The 25709-nt window shown below is 44.6% G+C and overlaps 1 protein-coding gene across 3 annotated transcripts in view; it reads left to right on the plus strand.

Moving 5' to 3' along the window:
- Positions 1-25709, plus strand: part of LOC143766070 (occludin-like) — a 120131-nt gene that overhangs the window by 57937 nt on the left and 36485 nt on the right. For all 3 annotated transcript variants that reach the window (XM_077253463.1, XM_077253469.1, XM_077253454.1), the window contains 2 exons: positions 5583-5737; positions 13117-13287. In XM_077253463.1, the coding sequence (XP_077109578.1) occupies positions 5583-5737; positions 13117-13287 (326 nt within the window). The remainder of the gene's footprint in view (positions 1-5582; positions 5738-13116; positions 13288-25709) is intronic.

A 25709-nucleotide genomic window follows, 5' to 3' on the forward strand; every position in this document is an offset into this window, starting at 1 on the left:
CAGCTTGTGGAGGTACCTTATGGGAGCTCCTGCTCCGTCTGCTGACTCCTTGTCAGTCCTCTCTCCTGGGGAAACTGCCTTACGGGGTTCACCAACTTGCCTGGCCGGCACACATCAGTCAGTCCAGAGCCACCGAAGGACTGTAGCTTCCCCAAGTTCCACTGTGTGTTGCTCATGGGTCCTGGTACACCTCCCAGGACCTCTCACGCCAGCATGTGCTCTCCAGGAAGCCTCCTACCAGGTCTTCCAGCACAGGGGCATACACAGCCCACACACAGCGCTCTGGAACCCCCTGTAACCTCACCACTCATCACAATATATATATATATATATATATATATATATATATATATATATATATATATATATATATATATATATATGTGTGTGTGTGTGTGTACACTGCTCAAAAAAATAAAGGGAACACTTAAACAACAGATTATAACTCCAAGTAGATCAAACTTCTGTGAAATCAAACTGTCCACTGTTTGCTGTCGTGCAAGTGGAATAGAAAACAGATGAAAATTATTGGCAATTATCACTCAGTTATTACAGAGTGGTTCTGCAGGTGGGGACCACAGACCACATCTCAGTGCCAATGCTTCCTGGCTGATGTTTTGGTCACTTTTGAATGTTCGTTGTGTTTTCACAATTGAGTTAGCATGAGACAGATTCTACAACCCACACAAGTGGCTCAGGTAGTGCAGCTCATCCAGGATGGCACATTAATGTGAGCTGTGGCAAGAAGGTTTGCTGCGTCTGTCAGCGTAGTGTCCAGGGGCTGGATGTGCTGCCAGGAGACAGGCCAGTACACCAGGAGACATGAAGGGGGCCGTTAGAGGGCAACAACCCAGCAGCAAGACCACTACCTTAGCCTTTGTGCAAGGAGGAACAGGAGGAGCACTGCCAGAGCCCTGCAAAATGACCTCCAGCAGGCCACAAATGTAGATGTGTCTGCAAAAACGGTTAGAAACCAACTCCATGAGGATGGTCTGAGTGCCCAACATCCACAGATGGGGGTTGTGCTCACAGCCCAACACCATGCAGGACACTTGGCATTTGCCACAGAACACCAGGATTGGCAAATTTGCCACTGGTGCCCTTTGCTCTTCACAGATGAAAGCAGGTTCACACTGAGCACATGTGACAGACGGGACAGAGTCTGGAGATGCCGTGGAGAGTGATCTGCTGCCTGCAACATCCTTCAGCATGACCGGTTTGGCAGTAGGTCAGTAACGGTGTGGGGTGGCATTTCTTTGGAGGGCCGCACAGCCCTCCATGTGCTCGCCAGAGGTAGCCTGACTGCCATTAGGTACCGAGATGAGATCCTCAGACCCCCTGTGAGACCATATGCTGGTTCGGTTGGCCCTGGGTTCCTCCTAATGCAGGACAATGCCAGACCTTATGTGGCTGGAGAGTGTCAGCAGTTTCTGCAAGATGAAGGCATTGAAGCTATGGACTGGCCCGCCCGTTCCCCAGACCTGAATCCAATTGAACACATCTGGGACATCATGTCTTATGCTTTAGTCCAGGTCTGGGAGGAGATCCCTCAGGAGACCATCCGCCGCCTCATCAGGAGCATTCCCAGGCATTGTAGGGAGGTCATACAGGCACTTGGTGGCCACACACACTGCTGAGCATCATTTCCTTGTCTTGAGGCATTTCCACTGAAGTTGGATCAGCCTGTAACTTCATTTTCCACTTTTCTGAGTTTGAGCATCATTCCAACTCCAGACCACTACGTAATGAATAAAAATGTACAACTGGAATATTTCATTCAGTGATATCTAGGATGTAGGATGTGGGATTTTAGTGTTCCCTTTATTTTTTGAGCAGTGTATATATATATATATATATATATATATATATATATATATATATATACATACATATATATATATATATATATATATATATATATATATATATATATATATATATATATATATATATATATATATACACAGTGCCTACAAGTAGTATTCAACCCCCTGCAGATTTAGCAGGTTTACACATTTGGCATTAACTTGGCATTGTGACATTTGGACTGTAGATCAGCCTGGAAGTGTGAAATGCACTGCAGCAAAAAAGAATGTTATTTCTTTGTTTGTTTTTTAAATTGTGAAAAGTCTTTTCAGAGGGTCATTTATTATTCAACCCCTCAACCCACCAGAATTCTGTTTGGTTCCCCTAAAGTATTAAGAAGTAGTTCAGGCACAAAGAACAATGAGCTTCACATGTTTGGATTAATTATCTCTTTTTCCAGCCTTTTCTGACTATTTAAGACCCTCCCCAAACTTGTGAACAGCACTCATACATGGTCAACATGGGAAAGACAAAGGAGCATTCCAAGGCCATCAGAGACAAGATCGTGGAGGGTCACAAGGCTGGCAAGGGGTACAAAACCCTTTCCAAGGAGTTGGGCCTACCTGTCTCCACTGTTGGGAGCATCATCCGGAAGTGGAAGGCTTATGGAACTACTGTTAGCCTTCCACGGCCTGGACAGCCTTTGAAAGTTTCCTCCCGTGCCGAGGCCAGGCTTGTCCGAAGAGTCAAGGCTAACCCAAGGACAACAAGGAAGGAGCTCCGTGAAGATCTCATGGCAGTGGGGACATTGGTTTCAGTCAATACCATAAGTAACGTACTCCACCGCAATGGTCTCCATTCCAGACGAGCCCGTAAGGTACCTTTACTTTCAAAGCGTCATGTCAAGGCTCGTCTACAGTTTGCTCATGATCACTTGGAGGACTCTGAGACTGACTGGTTCAAGGTTCTCTGGTCTGATGAGACCAAGATCGAGATCTTTGGTGCCAACCACACACGTGACGTTTGGAGACTGGATGGCACTGCATACGACCCCAAGAATACCATCCCTACAGTCAAGCATGATGGTGGCAGCATCATGCTGTGGGGCTGTTTCTCAGCCAAGGGGCCTGGCCATCTGGTCCGCATCCATGGGAAGATGGATAGCACGGCCTACCTGGAGATTTTGGCCAAGAACCTCCGCTCCTCCATCAAGGATCTTAAGATGGGTCGTCATTTCATCTTCCAACAAGACAACGACCCAAAGCACACAGCCAAGAAAACCAAGGCCTGGTTCAAGAGGCAAAAAATCAAGGTGTTGCAGTGGCCTAGTCAGTCTCCTGACCTTAACCCAATTGAAAACTTGTGGAAGGAGCTCAAGATTAAAGTCCACATGAGACACCCAAAGAACCTAGATAACTTGGAGAAGATCTGCATGGAGGAGTGGGCCAAGATAACTCCAGAGACCTGTGCCGGCCTGATCAGGTCTTATAAAAGACGATTATTAGCTGTAATTGCAAACAAAGGTTATTCCACAAAATATTAAACCTAGGGGTTGAATAATTATTGACCCACACTTTTATGTTTAAAATTTATAAAAATTTAACTGAGCAACAAAACTTTTTGGTTTGTAAGATTTATGCATCTGTCACGATTCACACCGTGACTGTCAAGATCCCTCAGCCGCTGCCCACAATAGGTCACGGATCGGGGTGACTTTAGACCAGCAGACGGCTGTCACATGTGCAGGGGGCTTATCCTAGTTATCCCTCCACTGCCACAATGTGATGAAAAAAAAACCACACACGAGGCTATTGACCTCTTGTTTACAGCAGGGGCTTTGTTTTAGGTATCCCACTGCTCTTCAGTATACCAGGAACTGCAGGGATTTGTGTCTATCCCGCTTACAGTTCCACTTAACACTTGCAGCTCTCTGGCGCCCCCCTTACTCTCAGGTCAGATTAGGTACTGCACCTAGGGTAATTAGTCGCCAGAAACGCTGCCTGCTATGTACTGGCTATTGGGTGCACTGCAGCGACGCGATAAGTACTCCCACTCAGGCAGGAACAATAATTATCAAGCCACAGTCGCTACAGTGACCCCCAAAAGCCGGCACACGGTAAGCTGCCACCAGCGCCGATTAAACGGGTCCGGCTGCTAACCCAAAACAGTAGCGTAAATTCCCTTCAAAGACAGGGTACGTTTTTAGAGCATGGAAACGAACTAGTAATAAATATTATACCCCATAAATGATTTTTAGGCAATGTTTATAAAGTATTTTACAAAGATGTTACAAATGAGACAATTGCAAATATGTACAAGGTAATTATGAAAATAAAAGGATTAAAGGAAGAAAAGATAACACTCACATGTTCTTAGATCATTGCATTGCAGGCAACCACACGTCCCAGCTCATTGGGCGTGCTCAGGTCTGTCCAGGAAAAACGCCAGAAATCCCTCCTGAAAGTCTCCCAGCAACTTAAAACCTGCAGGCTGTGACCTCACAGAAAGGGCTGGCTTTTCCAACCCCTCCTACTTCTTCAGTATTACTCACTGGGCATTAAATATATCTGATGCCCGTAACTTCGCTACAGAACATAAAATAATCGCACCATACCCATCATTCATCTCGTAGTATCGTGGGCATTCCGATGAGATCAAATAAGTCCTATTTGTCACGCACACTGACCGAGAAATCCCTACCTCTGTACCAGAGGGGGCTAGAAACCTGTGTTTCGAGGGATGGGTAGATCCTCCGAGTGTGATTATGACGATATATTTTTGTGTTCGTATTTTAAATCGTTTGCCTAATATCTTTCAAAAACAGAACAAAGGACTTTCATGATTCTAGAATCTTCTCTAACAGTTAAAGCTGAGCACTGTCTACTACAGGAAATACCGGTCGTAAATGCCTTTCGTCAATAAAACTCTCTTCCCCCATGCACAGTGGAAAGGCAGCTCAACTCTGAAGAAAAAGAGAAGGGGGGTTTCTTAGCCCACATCCTGGGCTGACAAGAGAAACTAAACTTATATGATATTTCATACCATATCGTGACAGCATCTGTTAATAAATCCTGCTCTTGTTTGAAGTTTGAAGGCTCTAACTTATTTGCATCTTATTAAACCTGCTAAATCTGCAGGGGGTTGAATACTACTTGTAGGCATTGTATATATATATGTGTGTGTGTGTGGTTTCACAAATATTTGAGGCCATGGATCCATTTTATGTCCATTTTGCAAGCCTGTGAGAAAATCTCGCCATACGGATGTCACACAGATGCTTTGATGTGAGGAAATCTCATCCTCGTATTGCACACGGATGACATACGGATCACTGTTCATGAAACATTTGTGCGATTCTCGTCCGTGAAAAACGGACCGATTTTTTTTTTATACGTTGTGTGTGACACCAGCCTTAATCAGATTTTGGCTGCACGATTGCAACCTGGTATGTTTCACTCTGAGATGGTGAGAGACCTGTCAATCAACTGGTTTGAGCCACTTGACTCTAACAACAGTTTCACTTAAAGGGAATAGAAAATAACAAATAAAAATCAAATTCTGAAGATGTCATGGACAAGTCAGTTTGCCCCCTTACTTCTTTGTTTGCCAATCCTGCATACCACTGCAAATTTCACTAGGATTCATCTAATACATCTGTCATTATTTAAACTTTGGATTCAATTATGAATGGATTTATAAAGCTAATATTTTTTTCTTCACTAAATGTTTGTATTCCTACTGATTTTTCTTCTTTGGATTCCATCATGTCTCCACAGGTAAAAAGTGTTCCAGGTGGTCCTCCTGATGAAACTGCTACCATTATTTATTCAGAGAAATCACAAAGCCCCATGAAGGCGCTGAGTAATAGCAGCATCTATAAAACACCCAGAGAAGAGTTTGAACAACGAGTTAACAGTCCCCTTACCAGCAGGTGTGTGTCAAGCATACAGGGCATGGATTTTGTGCATAATAATAATTTTATTTATATAGCGCCAACATATTCACTAAGAGGGTATATGCACAAACAATACCAGACATTACATACATAATTATAACACATCATTAAACATTTAGACGAGTAGTGAGGGGTCTGCTTGAAAGCTTACAGTATATGAGGAAATAGGATGACACAAAAGGTATGAAGTGCTTATTTTATATGGTCCAACCATCAATATAATAAATAAGGGTATTTATGTAAAGCTGCATGAGACGGTCACCAGCCAGTAAATGTCCTGATACAAAGAGCCATGCGTGGTGGGTGTGGGAACACATGAAAGAAAATGCCAGATTATATGAAAAAATATGGGAAGGGAGAATTGAGAAAAGTTAGATTAGTGTATTGCTTATTAGGCTTATCTAGCCTAAAAAAATGTGTTTTAAGAACACGGTAAAAAAAATTGGAATTAACCAGATTGTCCAGGGTAGTAGTTAGTGTTGAGCATTCCGATACTGCAAGTATCGGGTATCGGCCGATATTTGCGGTATCGGAATTCCGATACCGAGTTCCGATATTTTTGTGATATCGGAAATCGGAATCGGAAGTTCCCAGTGTGTGGTTCCCAGGGTCTGGAGGAGAGGAGACTCTCCTTCAGGCCCTGGGATCCATATTCATGTAAAAAATAAAGAATTAAAATAAAAAATATGGATATACTCACCCGTCCGGCGGCCCCTGGACCTTACCTATGTAACCGGCAGCCTCCGTTCCTAAGAATGAGGAGTTTAGGACCTGCGATGACGTCGCGGCTTGTGATTGGTCACATGCAGCCGCACGCTCCGCTCCCACGTGCCGGCGCCAGAGCTTGGTTTTCATATGCGAGACACGGACGTTTATCTCACAAGTGGAAAGGAGCCCTTAAAGTTTTCCTTCAACCTTAATAACTATGTTACTATGTTAGTACATTCTAGAGATCTGGTGCAGCAGGAGAAAAGCTCTTCTACATTGCTTTCATCATTGTTTTTTCAATAATGGTAGACAGAAGCATGAAATGTCGCAAAAATTATAACTGTAGCTAATTTATAATATAATAATATTGCACGCCCCACTTTTCAGTTTTTGAATTTCCACAAAAATTTTAAATAACCAATAATATTCGTTCAACTTCACAATTGTGTTCCACTTGTTATTGATTTTTCACCAAAAATTGACATTTGGTATCTTTATGTTTGAAGCATGATATGTGGGAAAAGGTTGAAAAGTTCCAGGTGGCCGAATACTTTTGCAAAGCACTGTATATAAAATCAACATTAGTATCAGATAGTTGTGGGCATTCAGTAATTTTTTTTTTTTGCTGTCATCCATTTAGTAATGGTAGTTTCAGACTTTTAGTAGTAATTATACTAGTTTTTTCTGCTGCATAGAATTATAGTTAGCGTAATTTAGTTGTAGGCGCTCAGTAATTGTTTTTACTGTCGTCAATTTTGTTTGGCGGTATGAGAATAAAGCGTTGTTTTTTGCCTCGTTTTTTTTTTTTTTTTACGGTGTTCACTGAAGGGGTTAACTAGTGATATAGTTTTATAGGTGGGGTCGTTACGGACGCGGCGATACTAAATATGTGTACTTTTATTGTTTGTTGTTTTTTTTTTTAGATTAAGAAATGTATTTATAGGAACAATATATATATATATTTTTTTATTTATTTTTTTTAATTTTTTTTACACATTGGAATATTTTTTTTTTTTACACTATAACATTGCCCCAGGGGGGGGCATCATGTTATAATGTAAGATCGGTGATCTGACACTTTGCTGTGCACGGTGTCAGATCACCGATATGACGTGCACTTTTTCTATGCTTCCCGGCGCCTGCTCAAAAGCAATGAACTGGAATGTAAGTTGGTGTGCGTGTAGCATGTAAGCGCATGTTCACACTGGCCACTAAACGTAATTTCCAGCTCAAAAAAAAAGGGAGGCCCCACCCCTATTTGCACAGGGTGCAAAGACTAATCAGAAAGGCAAGTACCCTATATTATTTTTATGCACTGTTGCTAGTTATTTATTTACTGCAGGGTATCTGCTTATTTTGTTTTTTTTTCTTGGGTTTTGTGTTTTTAGTGGCCAGTGTGAACATGCACTTAAATGCTGCATGCACACCAAAATACATTCCAGTTCATTGCTTTTGCTTTCTGCTATGACCTAGTTGTACATTGCCCATATATTGTCATATTATGCTCACATTGACCACTGCAGTGCTCATATGGGGCCAAACTGTAATGAAACTCTTAGGGTATGTTTCCACGTTCAGGAAACGCTGCGTTTTTGACGCTGCGTTTTTCCGCAGCGTCAAAAACGCAGCGTCCAGATGTTACAGCATAGTGGAGGGGATTTCCTGAAATCCCGACTCCACTATGCGTTATAAAACGCATGCGTTTTTGCCACGAAAACGCATGCGCGGTGCGTTTTTTCAAAACGCAGCATGTTGCTACAATGAGCAAAACACGCAGGCACACCGCAGGTGACCTGCCAGTGACCTCAGGTGCAGTTTTGGTCAAGATTTTACTTGCATAAAATCCTGACCAAAGCCTGAAGCAAACCTGACCATGGCGCTCACAGCAAGCCGGCATCAGTAACCATAGAGGTCTCAAGGAGACCTCTGGTTACTCTGCCGACACATTGCTGAGCCCCGATCATGTGACGGTGATCGGCGATGTGGGCATTTCCAGCCACGCGGCCGGAAACGGTAGTTAAATGCCGCTGTCAGTGTTTGACAGCGGCATTTAACTAGTTAATAGCGGCAGGTGGATCGCAATTCCACCTGTCGCTATTGCGCACACATGTCAGCTGTTCAAAATAGCTGACACATCGCGGCCTTGATGTGGGCTCACCGCCGGAGCCCACATCAAAGCAGGGGATCTGACCTCGGACGTACTATCCCGTCTGAGGTCAGAAAGGGGCTAATCATAATCTGCTCCTGCCTATTCATCTGTTTCCACAACCACCCGTGCACCCAATACCACTTGGTAACTGTACTTACACAGATCCTGGCTGATGACCAGATCATGGAGCTTAACCCTGCTGTTCTGTTAGGTCAAAAATGACCGTTTTTGAAATTCTATAATGTTATAAAAATTCAGCGTGTGATTCTGAGACTTGAGGCTCCCTGACTTTTCGTCATTAGGGGGGTACTCTCTGTGGGAATTTTTTTTTTTTTTAATTTTTGTTTACTTTATTTGGTACAATTTTTTTTATGTGAAATCTAAACAGAACAGCAGGGTTAATATGAAAACACTATTATGTATTTTCCAGCCATCATTATTATAACAAGCACAACCTACCTATTGTGTCCCCCTATTTCCTTATAGATTGTAAGCTTGCGAGCAGGGTCCTCACCCCTTCTGTAACTGTTGAAATGTGTTAGGCTGGGGTCACACATGGCGTAAGACAATACGCCACGTATTATACGTCCGTACTACGGCCGTAATACGGAGAAATGTTCCCAAAATAGTGATCCGTAGTCAGGGTGTGTCAGCGTATTTTGCGCATGGCATCCTCCGTATGTAATCCGTATGGCATCCGTACTGCGAGATTTTCGCGCAGGCTTGCAAAACCGACATCTAATGGATTTATGTGCTCAAATGTTCGGGGAAAACATATATACAGTATATATATATATATATATATATATATGTCATTGTGACACATATATATATATTCTGTATTTAGATTTCAATCAGCGCGATATCTGTGAACAGCCGGTAATTCAATTGCCGGCTTTTCATTTCTCCTGCACAAACCCGACAGGATATGAGACATGGTTTACATACAGTAAACCATCTCATATCCCCCTTTTTTTTGCATATTCCACACTACTAATGTTAGTAGTGTGTATGTGCAAAATTTCTGCGCTGTAGCTGCTAAAATAAAGGGTTAAATGGCGGAAAAAATTGGCGTGGGCTCCCGCGCAATTTTCTCCGCCAGAGCGGTAAAGCCAGTGACTGAGGGCAGATATTAATAGCCAGGAGAGGGTCCATGGTTATTGGCCCCCCCGTGGCTAAAACCATCTGCCCCCAGCCACCCCAGAAAAGGCACATCTGGAAGATGCGCCTATTCTGGCACTTGGCCACTCTCTTCCCACTCCCTGTAGCGGTGGGATATGGGGTAATGAAGGGTTAATGCCACCTTGCTATTGAAAGGTGACATTAAGCCAGATTAATAATGGAGAGGCGTCAATTATGACACCTCTCCATTATTAATCCAATTGTAGGAAAGGGTTAAAAAACACACACACATGATTGAAAAGTATTTTAATGAAATAAACACAGCGGTTGTTGTAATAATTTATTGTTCTCTCAAATCCATTTGCAGTCCCTCGCTTGGCAACATAATAAACGCACAAGATACATACCTTCTGATGTACTGTCAGGTCCAACGATGTAATCCATCTGAAGGGGTTAACTAATATTACAGGCAGGAGCCCTGCTAAATGCAGCGGTGCTCCGTGCCTGTAATCCCCGGCGAATGAATGAAATGTAGGTCATTGACCTACATTTCATTCATTCGCGGTGAGGCGCCCTCTGGTGGATGTTCTCATGAACTGCAGCCTGGGAACTTTTTCCCACGCTCCAGGTCATATGAGGACATCCACCAGGGGGCGCATCACCGCGAATGAATGAAATGTAGGTCAATGACCTATATTTCATTCATTCGCCGGGGATTACAGGCACGGAGCACAGCTGCATTAGCAGGGCTCCTGCCTGTAATATTAGTTAACCCCTTCAGATGGATTACATCGTTGGACCTGACAGTACATCAGAAGGTATGTATCTTGTGCGTTTATTATGTTGCCAAGCGAGGGACTGCAAATGGATTTGAGAGAACAATAAATTATTACAACAACCGCTGTGTTTATTTCATTAAAATACTTTTCAATCATGTGTGTGTGTGTTTTTTAACCCTTTCCTACAATTGGATTAATAATGGATAGGTGTCATAATTGACGCCTCTCCATCATTAATCTGGCTTAATGTCACCTTCCAATAGCAAGGTGGCATTAACCCTTCATTACCCCATATCCCACCGCTACAGGGAGTGGGAAGAGAGTGGCCAAGTGCCAGAATAGGCGCATCTTCCAGATGTGCCTTTTCTGGGGTGGCTGGGGGCAGATGTTTTTAGCCACGGGGGGGCCAATAACCATGGACCCTCTCCTGGCTATTAATATCTGCCCTCAGTCACTGGCTTTACCGCTCTGGCGGAGAAAATTGCGCGGGAGCCCACGCCAATTTTTTCCGCCATTTAACCCTTTATTTCAGCAGCTACAGCGCTGAAATTTTGCACATACACACTACTAACATTAGTAGTGTGGAATATGCAAAAAAAAAGGGGATATGAGATGGTTTACTGTATGTAAACCATGTCTCATATCCTGTCGGGTTTGTGCAGGAGAAATGAAAAGCCGGCAATTGAATTACCGACTTTTCACTAACAGCGCTGCGTATTTCTCGCAAGTCACACTGCTGGTCCGTGTGGAATCCGTATTTTTCTCGCCCCCATAGACTTTCATTGGCGTATTATTTGCGCAATACGCTGACAAACGCAGCATGCTGCGATTTTGTACGGCCGTAGAACGCCGTATAATACTGAACCGTAATATACGGCTAATAGGAGCAGCCCCATTGAGAAGCATTGTGCCGTATGTAATGCGAGTTTTACGTACGTAGTTTTTGCGCTCTTACGTACGTAAAACACGCATGTGTGACCCCAGCCTTACATTGTATTGTTTTTATTGTCTGTACATGTCCCCACTTACTTGTGAAATGCTGCGGAATATGTTAGCAGTATATATATAAAAATTATTATTATTATTACTCACACACATGAAAAACACAACAAATACACCACCCATATAAAAAATAAAAGATGGTATTCAATGGAGGAGGAGGCATTCGCCTTCCTTGCCTCTGACACTGATATTTAGGGAGAGGTTGCCACCTTCCTCTGTTTTTCCTCCTATAGCAATAATGAACCCCCAACCAGATGCCTAAGGACCGCTAATGAGCCAGTGCCCACCTTTAGTGACCACCTATTGACCTTACCCCCAGAAGATTATGAGCCACAGATTCTTTGATTTTATGATGCAATCAGGACACTGTCGGCCCCACAGAGATCAACTATTTCAAAGTCTTTTTCTTTGACAATTTTGTAAATTTCATGGTGGCCCAGACAAATTTATACACCCAACAATTTTTTATTCCAAAATCCCACTTGATCTAAGTGAACCACCATAGATGCCGTAGAAATGATGATGTTTTGGGGCCTTGTCCTTCACATGAGATTAATGAAGCCAGAAGTTCGGCAATATTGAAGTGCTGACGTTTTATATGCAATTTGACGAGGGTCGATATTGACTTTTAGGATTCCTACTTCCAATAGGTGGCACTACAGTTCTAGTCCTCTTCCTCTCTGAAGAGGTAATTTGCATATTTCATTTTCCAGTGGAGCATGCGTGGCGTATATAAATGTCTTCTCACTCTGGCATGCCAGGCCTGACTTGTCACTCACCAGAAGGAGAAACGATAGCCCTTAGATGTTTTATGTAACACTCCAGTTTTCCACATGTTATGTCCCAGACACACTTTAAGGCAATTCACAAATGTTTGCATTACAACAATAATGCACAATGTCGACCAATGTCAGAATCACTGGAATATGTTGAAGCATTCCAGAGTTAATTCCACATAAAGTGACACTGGTCAGAATTGAAAAACTTGGCTTTGTCAGGAAGATGAAAAAAGGAAAACAGGCTTGGGGTAAAAGTGTTAAGCATAGTCAATCAGGCTTTTTAAAAGCTAAATAAAGATCTGAGACAGTGAAGCCCCCCCCATAGTCATTAGATGGTTGTTGGTAGAATGATGGTTTGACTAATCAATTGTCCGGCATCCATCTTAGCTAGCTCTCCCATCTATGAAAGAGCCATTATCAAACATGTCTGGCTGCAGCTTATCTCTGACAGAATAAAACAGACATGCCTGATTACCCCCGACAATCAGTTGACCAACGTTCCCATACACATTAGATAGTCCGAAACCGTCAGAAACCGTCGATATCGGGGTGTTCAGCCAATATTAGTCTAATGCGTAAAGGCGGCTTTAGCTACTGAACAAATAAGTTAATGTGACATTTGCACACAGTTAAATAAAACCACCAATCATTAATCTTGTTTATAGTAGATATAATTATCATAACAGCCTTAGAATTGATTGGAAATTGAGATTTAGTACTTTCCCTATGAAAGCAGATTATTTAACGATAGACAATGTTGAAAAGCTTAGCATGTTTAGTTTTACAACAGTATATTAAAGTGATTGTGTTTTGTAGTAGCCCACCTGTTTCAGTTAGAGAGACCCAGGAGCAGATCAGGGGAAGGTCTTCAGTTCGTAGGGGAAGACGATGGAGAAGAAACCCAGAACTGGATGAATCCCAATATGAAACAGATTACACAACAGCAGTTGAATCTGGAGATGAAAGAGACCTAGAGGAATGGGACAGGTAAGTACACGAGGAAACATGTCTACAACCTTTGACTTGGAAATGGCACATATGGCTATATAGTTGTTTGGAGGACGTTGGGCTATTGGCAACAGCATGCATCTATGGTAGGATGGACAAACACTGCATGTCTGCACGCACACACAGAAATGCTGACTTACCATTCAGGGGTCTTTTTTTACTATAAAGGAAGTTTATGAATTTGCTGTACCTTCTCAAGGTTGTTATGGACCTGGTGTTTAGGAGCACCCGGAATGACCTGATGGTTAAAACGTAAAAGCTGGGACAAGCTCTGAGGCGGTGGTAACTCTACTGACTGCAATCCCTAATCCTATCACACACACTAGAAATAGCCGTGGAGCGTACCTAACTCTCCCTAGACGCCTCTTCACAGCCTAAGAGCTAACTACCCCTAAAGATAGAAATAGAAGCCTACCTTGCCTCAGAGAAATTCCCCAAAGTAAGGGTACTGTCACACAGTGGCACTTTGATCGCTACGACGGTACGTGTTGTGGATTCTGTTTGTGGGCTCCCTCTGGTGGTTACTGCTGGTACTGGGTGACTTTGGTGGGTTGCGGCCTTTGGTTTCCACCTGTCCATCAGAGGCTGGGTGTTTCCTATTTTACCTGGCCTTTCTGTCATTCCCTTGCCGGCTATCAATGTATTCAGATGTGCTCTGTTTGGTTCCTGCCTACCTGCTCCCAGATCTTTCAGGATAAGCTAAGTGCTGATTTTCAGTTGTTTGGTTTTTTGTCCAGCTTGCTTATTATGTCTCTATGCTAGCTGGTAGCTCTAGTGGACTGAGGTTCTCCCCATGTGCCATGAGTTGGCACATGGGTTCTTGTAAATCTCAGGATGGTTTTTTTTTATTAGGGTTTTTTGCTGACCGCTCAGTCCCCTTTTGTATCGTTCTGCTTTCTAGTTTACAGCGGGCCTCTATTTGCTGAACCTATATATATCATCTCTATGTGTGTGCCTTCCTCTCATTTCACCGTCAATACATGTGGGGGGCAACTATACCTTTTGGGGTTCATTCCTCTGGAGGCAAGTGAGGTCTTATTTTCTCTGCAGTACTAGTTAGCTCTTAGGCTGGTGCGTGGCGTCTAGAACCAACGTAGGCACGCTCCCTGGCTATCTCTAGTTGCGTTTGTCAGGCGTAGGGCAGCGGTCAGCCCAGGTTCCATCACCCTAGAGCTCGTCCGATATTTTGTATTACTTTGCTTGTCCCTTGCTATCCCTAGCCATGGGGATTCATGACAGTATAGCCGGCCCACAAAGTGTTAATTGTTTGAGCTGAAGCAGGAGAAAAAGAAGTGTTTATGGGAAATTTTTTTTTTTTTTTTTTCCCTTCAGAGTTTTGCTGCCTAGCCCTTAATTGCTGTCTAGCTGCTTCTTACCTCCTCTTAACCCTTGAATGGCTCTGATATTAGCTGTTTAACATGGATGTCCAGAGTTTGGCTTCCAGCCTGAGTAATCTCGCGGCAAAAGTTCAAAACATACAGGATTTTGTTGTTCACACTCCCATGTCTGAACCTAGAATTCCTATTCCAGAGTTCTTTTCTGGAGATAGATCTACCTTCCTGAATTTCAGGAACAATTGTAAATTGTTTCTTTCTTTAAAATCTCGCTCCTCTGGAGACCCTGCTCAACAGGTCAGGATTGTAATATCTTTCCTGCGGGGCGACCCTCAGAATTGGGCATTTGCATTGGCACCAGGGGATCCTGCATTGCTCAATGTGGATGCGTTTTTTCTGGCATTGGGATTGCTCTATGAGGAACCCAACCTGGAGATTCAGGCTGAAAAGGCTTTATTAGCCCTCTCTCAGGGGCATGATGAAGCGGAAATATATTGTCAAAAATTTCGGAAATGGTCGGTGCTTACTCAGTGGAATGAGTGCGCCCTGGCTGCTAACTTCAGAAATGGTCTTTCCGAGGCCATTAAGGATATTATGGTGGGGTTCCCTACGCCTACAGGTCTGAATGAGTCGATGGCTATGGCCATTCAGATTGATCGGCGTTTACGGGAGCGCAAACCCGTGCACCAGTTGGCGGTGTCTTCTGAACAGGCACCTGAGACTATGCAATGTGATAGAATTCAGTCCAGAAGTGAATGGCAAAATTATAGGCGGAAAAATGGATTGTGTTTTTATTGTGGTGATTCAGCTCATGTTATATCAGCATGCTCTAAACGCACAAAAAGGGTTGATAAATCTTTTGCCATTGGTACTCTGCAGCCTAATTTCATTTTGTCTGTGACTCTGATTTTTTCACTGTCTTCCATTTCCGTCGATGCCTATGTGGATTCAGGCGCTGCCCTGAGTCTTATGGATTGGTCATTTGCTAAACGCTGCGGTTTTAGTCTGGAGCCTCTGGAAGTTCCTATTCCTCTGAAGGGAATTGACTCTACACCATTGGCTATGAATAAACCGCAGTATTGGACACAAGTGACCATGCGCATGACTCCCGTTCATCAGGAGGTGATTCGCTTCCTTGTACTGTATAATTTACATGATGTACTAGTGCTTGGTCTGCCATGGTTACAAACTCATAATCCTGTCCTGGACTGGAAAACAATGTCTGTGTTAAGCTGGGGATGTCAGGGGGTTCATGATGATGCACCTCCGATTTCAATCGCTTCATCTACTCCTTCTGAGATCCTTGCGTTTTTGTCTGACTATAGGGATGTTTTTGAGGAGCCTAAGCTCAATTCGCTCCCTCCTCATAGAGATTGTGACTGTGCTATAGAATTGATTCCTGGCAGTAAGTTCCCTAAGGGTCGTTTATTTAATCTGTCACTGCCAGAGCATACTGCTATGCGGAATTATATTAAGGAGTCCTTGGAAAAGGGACATATTCGTCCATCTTCGTCCCCTCTGGGAGCAGGTTTTTTTTTCGTGGCAAAAAAAGATGGTTCCCTGAGGCCTTGTATAGATTATCGCCTTCTGAATAAGATTACAGTCAAATATCAGTATCCACTGCCATTATTGACTGATTTGTTTGCTCGCATTAAGGGGGCTAGGTGGTTCACTAAGATAGATCTTCGCGGTGCGTATAATCTGGTGCGGATAAAACAGGGTGACGAGTGGAAAACCGCATTTAATACGCCTGAGGGCCATTTTGAGTATTTGGTAATGCCTTTTGGACTCTCCAATGCTCCGTCAGTCTTTCAGTCCTTTATGCACAATATTTTCCGTGAATATCTGGATAAGTTTATGATTGTGTATTTGGATGATATTTTGGTGTTTTCTGATGACTGGGAGTCTCATGTTTTACAGGTCAGGAAGGTGTTTCAGGTTCTGCGGGCCAATTCTCTGTTTGTGAAGGGCTCAAAGTGTCTCTTCGGAGTCCAGAAGATTTATTTTTTGGGGTACATTTTTTCTCCTTCTACTATTGAGATGGATCCCGTCAAGGTTCAGGCGATTTGTGACTGGACACAACCTACATCTGTTAAGAGCCTTCAGAAGTTCTTGGGGTTTGCTAATTTTTATCGTCGGTTCATTGCTAATTTTTCCAGTATTGTTAAACCTTTGACTGATTTGACTAAAAAGGGTGCTGATGTTGCTGATTGGTCTCCTGCGGCCGTGGAGGCCTTTCAGGAACTTAAGCGCCGGTTTTCTTCTGCTCCTGTGTTGTGTCAACCAGATGTTTCACTTCCTTTTCAGGTTGAGGTTGATGCTTCCGAGATTGGAGCGGGGGCGGTTTTGTCACAGAGAAGTTCTAATGGCTCGGTGATGAAGCCATGTGCATTCTTCTCTAGAAAATTCTCGCCCGCCGAGCGCAATTATGATGTGGGTAATCGGGAGCTTTTGGCCATGAAGTGGGCATTTGAGGAGTGGCGTCATTGGCTTGAGGGTGCTAAACATCGTGTGGTGGTCTTGACTGATCACAAGAATCTCATTTACCTTGAGTCTGCCAGGCGTTTGAATCCTAGACAGGCTCGTTGGTCGTTGTTTTTTTCTCGTTTCAATTTCGTGGTTTCATACCTGCCAGGTTCAAAGAATGTGAAGGCAGATGCTCTTTCCAGGAGTTTTGTGCCTGACTCTCCTGGAGACTCTGGGCCTACTGGTATCCTTAGGGATGGGGTAATATTGTCCGCCGTATCCCCAGACTTGCGACGTGCTTTGCAGGAGTTTCAGGTGGATAAACCGGATCGTTGTCCACCAGAAAGACTGTTTGTTCCGGATGATTGGACCAGTAGAGTCATCTCCGAGGTCCATTCTTCTGTGTTGGCTGGTCATCCTGGAATATTTGGTACTAGAGACTTGGTGGCCAGGTCTTTTTGGTGGCCTTCCTTGTCTAGGGATGTGCGTACCTTTGTGCAGTCTTGTGAAGTGTGTGCTCGAGCTAAGCCTTGCTGTTCTCGGGCCAGTGGGTTGTTGTTATCCTTGCCCATCCCGAAGAGGCCTTGGACGCACATTTCCATGGATTTTATTTCTGATCTCCCGGTTTCACAGAAAATGTCCGTTATCTGGGTGGTGTGTGACCGCTTTTCTAAGATGGTTCATTTGGTGCCCTTGCCTAAGTTGCCTTCCTCCTCTGAGTTGGTCCCTTTATTTTTTCAGAACGTGGTTCGTTTGCATGGGATTCCGGAGAATATCGTTTCTGACAGGGGATCCCAGTTTGTGTCTAGATTTTGGCGGACGTTTTGTGCCAAGATGGGCATTGATTTGTCTTTCTCGTCTGCATTCCATCCTCAGACGAATGGCCAGACGGAGCGAACTAATCAGACCTTGGAAACTTATTTGAGGTGTTTTGTTTCTGCTGATCAAGATGACTGGGTTGCTTTTTTGCCACTGGCCGAATTTGCTCTTAATAATCGGGCTAGTTCTGCCACGTTGGTCTCTCCTTTTTTTTGTAATTCGGGGTTTCATCCTCGTTTTTCCTCTGGTCAGGTGGAGTCTTCGGATTGTCCTGGAGTGGACGTGGTGGTGGACAGGCTACATCAGATTTGGAATCAGGTGGTGGACAATTTGAAGTTATCTCAGGAGAAGACTCAGCAGTTTGCTAATCGCCGTCGCCGCGTGGGTCCCCGACTTCTTGTTGGGGATTTGGTGTGGTTGTCTTCTCGTTTTGTCCCTATGAAGGTCTCTTCTCCTAAGTTCAAGCCTCGGTTCATCGGTCCTTATAGGATCTCGGAGATTCTTAACCCTGTGTCTTTTCGTTTGGATCTCCCAGCATCGTTTGCTATTCATAATGTGTTCCATCGGTCGTTGTTGCGGAGGTATGAGGTGCCCGTTGTTCCTTCGGTTGAGCCTCCTGCTCCTGTGCTGGTGGAGGGAGAATTGGAGTATGTTGTTGAGAAGATCTTGGATTCTCGTGTTTCCAGACACAAACTCCAGTATTTGGTTAAGTGGAAGGGTTATGGTCAGGAGGATAATTCCTGGGTGGTCGCCTCCGATGTTCATGCGACTGATTTGGTCCGCGCCTTCCATAGAGCTCACCCTGATCGCCCTGGGGGTTCTCGTGAGGGTTCGGTGACCCCTCCTCAAGGGGGGGGTACTGTTGTGGATTCTGTTTGTGGGCTCCCTCTGGTGGTTACTGCTGGTACTGGGTGACTTTGGTGGGTTGCGGCCTTTGGTTTCCACCTGTCCATCAGAGGCTGGGTGTTTCCTATTTTACCTGGCCTTTCTGTCATTCCCTTGCCGGCTATCAATGTATTCAGATGTGCTCTGTTTGGTTCCTGCCTACCTGCTCCCAGATCTTTCAGGATAAGCTAAGTGCTGATTTTCAGTTGTTTGGTTTTTTGTCCAGCTTGCTTATTATGTCTCTATGCTAGCTGGTAGCTCTAGTGGACTGAGGTTCTCCCCATGTGCCATGAGTTGGCACATGGGTTCTTGTAAATCTCAGGATGGTTTTTTTTGATTAGGGTTTTTTGCTGACCGCTCAGTCCCCTTTTGTATCGTTCTGCTTTCTAGTTTACAGCGGGCCTCTATTTGCTGAACCTATATATATCATCTCTATGTGTGTGCCTTCCTCTCATTTCACCGTCAATACATGTGGGGGGCAACTATACCTTTTGGGGTTCATTCCTCTGGAGGCAAGTGAGGTCTTATTTTCTCTGCAGTACTAGTTAGCTCTTAGGCTGGTGCGTGGCGTCTAGAACCAACGTAGGCACGCTCCCTGGCTATCTCTAGTTGCGTTTGTCAGGCGTAGGGCAGCGGTCAGCCCAGGTTCCATCACCCTAGAGCTCGTCCAATATTTTGTATTACTTTGCTTGTCCCTTGCTATCCCTAGCCATGGGGATTCATGACAGGTACGATCCGTGACGTTCCAGCGATATCCATACGATATCGCAGTGTCTGACACGCTACTGTGATCAGGGACCCCGCTGAGAATCGTACGTCGTAGCAGATTGTTTGAAACTTTATTTCGTCGCTGGATCTCCCGCTGTCATCGCTGGATCATTGTGTGTGACAGCGATCCAGCGATGCGTTCGCTTGTAACCAGGGTAAACATCGGGTTACTAAGCGCAGGGCCGCGATTAGTAACCCGATGTTTACCGTGGTTACCAGCGTAAAAGTAAAAAAAAAAAAAACCGTACATACTCACATTCCGGTGTCCGTCAGGTCCCTTGCCGTCTGCTTCCCGCTCTGACTGACTGCCGGCCGGAAAGTAAGAGCAGATCACAGCGGTGACGTCACCGCTGTGATCTGCTTTCACTTTACGGCGGCACTCAGTCAGAGCGGGAAGCAGACTGCAAGGGACCTGACGGACACCGGAATGTGAGTATGTACGGTTTGTTTGTTTTTACTTTTACGCTGGTAACCAGGGTAAACATCGGGTTACGAAGCGCGGCCCTGCGCTTAGTAACCCAATGTTTACCCTGGTTACCCGGGACCTCGGCTGTTGTGAACTATACTTCTTGGCTCCCTCTTGTGGTCACTAGTGATTTGGCACTTGATTGTCTTTTACCAGGTTGGTACTCACCTGCTTCGTTAGGCCTGGGGTGTTGCTATTTAAACTTCCTGGATTCTCAGTCCAGTGCCTGGCATCGTTGTATTCAGTTCATTTGTTTGCTCCTGTCTTCAGGTCCTGGTTCTTTGCAAGATAAGCTAAGTCCTGCTTTCTTATTTTTTGTTATTTTGCTTTGTTCATATTTTTGTCCAGCTTGTACAAAATGTGATTCCTGATATTGCTGGAAGCTCTAGGGGGCTGATATTCTCCCCCCTCACCGTTAGTCGGTTTGGGGGTTCTTGGATATTCAGCGTGGATATTTTGCAGGGGTTTTTGCTGACCATATAAGTCATCTTACTATTTTCTGCTATTAGTCAGTGGGCCTCTCTTTGCTAAAATCTAGTTCATTCTTACGTTTGTCTTTTCTTCTTACCTCACTGTTATTATTTGTTGGGGGCTTGTATTACTTTGGGGTCTTTTCTCTGGAGGCAAGAGAGGTCTTATTTTCCCTGATAGGGTTAGTTAGCTCTCCGGCTGGTGCGAGACGTCTAGGATCAACGTAGGCACGTTCCCCGGCTACTGTTAGTGTTTGTGCTAGGATCAGGTATATGGTCAGCCTAGTTACCACGTCCCTATGAGCTGGTATTTATGTTTGCAGACTTGCTGTAATCTCTGAGATCCTTTGCCATTGGGATCATAACAGTATGCCAGGCCTATGAATAGTTAATGCATTGCAGAAGTGGGATTAAAAGAAAAGGAGTTCTGAGTTTAGTTTTTTTTTTCTCCTCTTTCTTCCTTCCCCTTTTTCTCAGAGTGGCTGTAAGCTTTGCTGCAGACATGAATGTTCAGACCTTGATTACTAGTGTGGATCAGCTTGCTGCACGAGTGCAGAGCATTCAGGATTTTGTTGTTAGCAGTCCTATGTCTGAGCCTAAGATACCTATTCCTGAGCTGTTCTCTGGAGATCGATTTAAATTTAGGAATTTTAGGAATAATTGTAAATTGTTTCTATCTTTGAAACCTCGTTCGTCTGGAGATTCAGCTCAGCAAGTTAAAATTGTTATCTCCTTTTTGCGTGGTGACCCTCAGGATTGGGCTTTCGCGTTAGCGCCAGGAGATCCGGCATTGGCGGATGTTGATGCGTTTTTTCTGGCGCTCGGATTGCTTTATGAGGAGCCTAATCTTGAAATTCAGGCAGAAAAAGCTCTACTGGCTATCTCTCAGGGCCAGGATGAAGCCGAAGTGTATTGCCAAAAATTCTGGAAATGGTCCGTGCTTACTCAATGGAATGAATGTGCTCTGGCCGCAAATTTCAGAAATGGCCTTTCTGAAGCCATTAAGAATGTGATGGTGGGTTTCACAATTCCTACAAGTCTGAATGATTCTATGGCGCTGGCTATTCAGATTGATCGGCGTTTGCGGGAGCGCAAATCCGCTAATCCTCTGGCGGTGTTGTCTGAACAGACACCTGTTTCAATGCAATGTGATAGAAACCCCGATCCAGCAATGCAATGTGATAGAATCCTGACTAGAACCGAACGACAAAATCATAGATGACAGAATGGGCTGTGTTTTTACTGTGGTGATTCTACACATGTTATATCAGCATGCTCTAAACGCCTAACCAAGGTTGTCAGTCCTGTCTCCATTGGTAATTTGCAGCCTAAATTTATTTTGTCTGTGACTTTAATTTGTTCATTGTCTTCCTACCCTGTTATGGCGTTTGTGGATTCAGGTGCTGCCCTGAGTCTTATGGACTTGTCGTTTGCCAAGCGCTGTGGTTTTGTCCTGGAGCCTTTAAAAGTTCCTATTCCTCTTAGAGGAATTGATGCTACGCCACTGGCGGAAAATAAACCGCAGTTTTGGACACAAGTGACCATGTGCATGACTCCTGAACATCGGGAGGTGATTCGTTTTCTTGTTCTGCATAAAATGAATGATTTGGTCGTGTTAGGTCTGCCATGGTTACAGACCCATAATCCTGTTTTGGATTGGAAGGCTATGTCTGTGTCGAGTTGGGGTTGTCAGGGAATTCATTGCGATTCTCCGCCGGTGTGTATTGCTACTTCTACTCCTTCAGAAGTTCCTGAGTATTTGTGTGACTATCAGGATTTATTCAGTGAGTCCAGGTCCAGTGCTCTTCCTCCTCATAGGGACTGTGACTGCGCTATAGATTTGATTCCTGGCAGTAAATTTCCTAAGGGACGATTATTTAATTTGTCTGTACCCGAACATGCCGCGATGCGTTCTTATGTCAAGGAGTCTTTGGAGAAGGGGCATATTCGTCCATCCGCTTCCCCTCTTGGTGCGGGATTCTTTTTTGTGGCCAAGAAGGACGGGTCTTTGAGACCTTGTATAGACTATCGGCTTCTGAATAAAATCACTGTTAAGTTTCAGTATCCTTTGCCGCTATTGTCGGACTTGTTTGCTCGGATTAAGGGTGCCAAGTGGTTCACCAAGATAGATCTTCGTGGTGCGTACAACCTTGTGCGCATTAGGCAGGGAGATGAATGGAAAACTGCATTCAATACGCCCGAAGGTCATTTTGAATGCTTGGTGATGCCCTTTGGGCTCTCTAATGCTCCTTCAGTGTTTCAGTCCTTTATGCATGATATCTTCCGGAAGTATCTGGATAAATTTATGATTGTTTATCTGGATGATATTCTGGTTTACTCGGATGATTGGGATTCTCATGTAAAGCACGTCAGGATGGTGTTTCAGGTTTTGCGTGATAATGCTTTGTTTGTGAAGGGCTCAAAGTGTCTCTTTGGAGTGCAGAAGGTTTCCTTTTTGGGTTTTATTTTCTCCCCTTCTGCTGTGGAGATGGACCCAGTGGAGGTCCGAGCTATTCATGATTGGACTCAGCCCACGTCTGTTAAGAGTCTTCAGAAGTTCTTGGGGTTTGCTAATTTCTACCGTCGCTTTATCGCTAACTTTTCTAGCGTTGTTAAACCTTTGACGGATATGACCAAGAAAGGTTCTGATGTGGCTAATTGGGCCCCTGTAGCCGTGGAGGCCTTCCAGGAGCTGAAGCGCCGGTTTACTTCGGCGCCTGTTTTGTGCCAGCCTGATGTCTCACTTCCCTTTCAGGTTGAAGTGGATGCTTCTGAGATCGGTGCTGGGGCTGTTTTGTCGCAGAGAGGCTCTGGTTGCTCTGTGATGAGACCATGTGCTTTTTTCTCTAGGAAGTTTTCGCCTGCTGAGCGGAACTATGATGTTGGTAATCGGGAGTTGTTGGCCATGAAGTGGGCATTTGAGGAGTGGCGTCATTGGCTCGAGGGCGCTAAGCATCGTGTGGTGGTCTTGACTGATCACAAAAATCTGATGTATCTCGAGTCTGCTAAGCGCCTGAATCCTAGACAGGTGCGTTGGTCATTGTTTTTCTCTCGTTTTGACTTTGTGGTCTCGTACCTGCCTGGTTCGAAGAATGTTAAGGCTGATGCTCTTTCTAGGATCTTTGTGCCTGACTCTCCTGGAGTCTCGGAGCCAGCTGGTATTCTTAAAGAGGGAGTAATCGTGTCGGCCATATCTCCTGATTTGCGATGTGTGTTGCAGAGATTTCAGGCTGGTAGACCTGACTCTTGTCCACCCGACAGACTGTTTTTTCCTGATAAATGAACCAGCAAAGTCATTTCCGAGGTTCATTCCTCGGTGTTGGCAGGGCATCCGGGAATTTTTGGTACCCAAGATTTGGTGGCTTGGTCCTTTTGGTGGCCTTCCTTGTCACGGGATGTGCGGTCATTTGTGCAGTCCTGTGGGACTTGTGCTCAGGCTAAGCCTTGTTGTTCTCGTGCTAGCGGGTTGCTTCTGCCCTTGCCCGTCCCGAAGAGGCCTTGGACACACATTTCCATGGATTTCATTTCTGATCTTCCGGTGTCTCAAGGAATGTCTGTCATCTGGGTGGTGTGTGATCGTTTTTCCAAGATGGTCCATTTGGTACCCTTGCCTAAGTTGCCTTCCTCTTCCGATCTGGTTCCTTTGTTTTTTCAGAATGTGGTTCGTTTACACGGCATTCCGGAGAATATCGTGTCCGACAGAGGATCCCAGTTTGTGTCCAGATTCTGGCGATCTTTTTGTGCTAAAATGGGCATTGATTTGTCGTTTTCATCTGCCTTCCATCCCCAGACTAATGGTCAAACGGAGCGAACTAATCAGACACTGGAGGCTTATTTGAGATGTTTTGTTTCTGCGGACCAGGATGATTGGGTGACCTTCTTGCCATTGGCGGAGTTTGCCCTTAATAATCGGGCTAGTTGCGCTACTTTGGTTTCGCCATTCTTCTGCAACTCTGGTTTTCATCCTCGTTTCTCCTCGGGTCATGTTGAGTCTTCTGACTGTCCTGGGGTGGATTCCGTGGTGGATAGGTTGCAGCGGATTTGGAATCATGTGGTGGACAACTTGAAGTTGTCACAGGAGAAGGATCAGCGTTTTGCCAACCGCCGCCGCGGTGTGGGCCCCCGACTTCGTGTTGGGGATTTGGTTTGGTTGTCTTCTCGGTATGTCCCTCTGAAGGTTTCCTCTCCTAAGTTTAAGCCTCGCTTTATTGGTCCTTATAAAATTTTGGAAGTTCTTAACCCGGTTTCTTTTCGTTTGGATCTTGCGGTGTCGTTTGCCATTCACAACGTGTTCCATAGGTCTTTGTTGCGGCGATACGTTGTGCCTGTGGTTCCTGCTGTTGAGCCTCCTGCTCCGGTGTTGGTTGAGGGCGAGTTGGAGTACGTGGTAGAGAAGATCTTGGATTCTCATCTCTCTAGACGGAGGCTTCAGTATTTGGTCAAATGGAAGGGCTATGGTCAGGAGGATAATTCCTGGGTGGCCGCCTCTGATGTTCATGCGGCCGATTTGGTTCGTGCCTTCCACGCTGCTCATCCTGGTCACCCTGGTGGTCTTGGTGAGGGTTCGGTGACCCCTCCTTAAAGGGGGGGTACTGTTGTGAACTATACTTCTTGGCTCCCTCTTGTGGTCACTAGTGATTTGGCACTTGATTGTCTTTTACCAGGTTGGTACTCACCTGCTTCGTTAGGCCTGGGGTGTTGCTATTTAAACTTCCTGGATTCTCAGTCCAGTGCCTGGCATCGTTGTATTCAGTTCATTTGTTTGCTCCTGTCTTCAGGTCCTGGTTCTTTGCAAGATAAGCTAAGTCCTGCTTTCTTATTTTTTGTTATTTTGCTTTGTTCATATTTTTGTCCAGCTTGTACAAAATGTGATTCCTGATATTGCTGGAAGCTCTAGGGGGCTGATATTCTCCCCCCTCATCGTTAGTCGGTTTGGGGGTTCTTGGATATTCAGCGTGGATATTTTGCAGGGGTTTTTGCTGACCATATAAGTCATCTTACTATTTTCTGCTATTAGTCAGTGGGCCTCTCTTTGCTAAAATCTAGTTCATTCTTACGTTTGTCTTTTCTTCTTACCTCACCGTTATTATTTGTTGGGGGCTTGTATTACTTTGGGGTCTTTTCTCTGGAGGCAAGAGAGGTCTTATTTTCCCTGATAGGGTTAGTTAGTTCTCCGGCTGGCGCGAGACGTCT

Source organism: Ranitomeya variabilis, chromosome 1, assembly GCF_051348905.1.
Source record: "Ranitomeya variabilis isolate aRanVar5 chromosome 1, aRanVar5.hap1, whole genome shotgun sequence".
NCBI classification, from domain to species: domain Eukaryota; kingdom Metazoa; phylum Chordata; class Amphibia; order Anura; family Dendrobatidae; genus Ranitomeya; species Ranitomeya variabilis.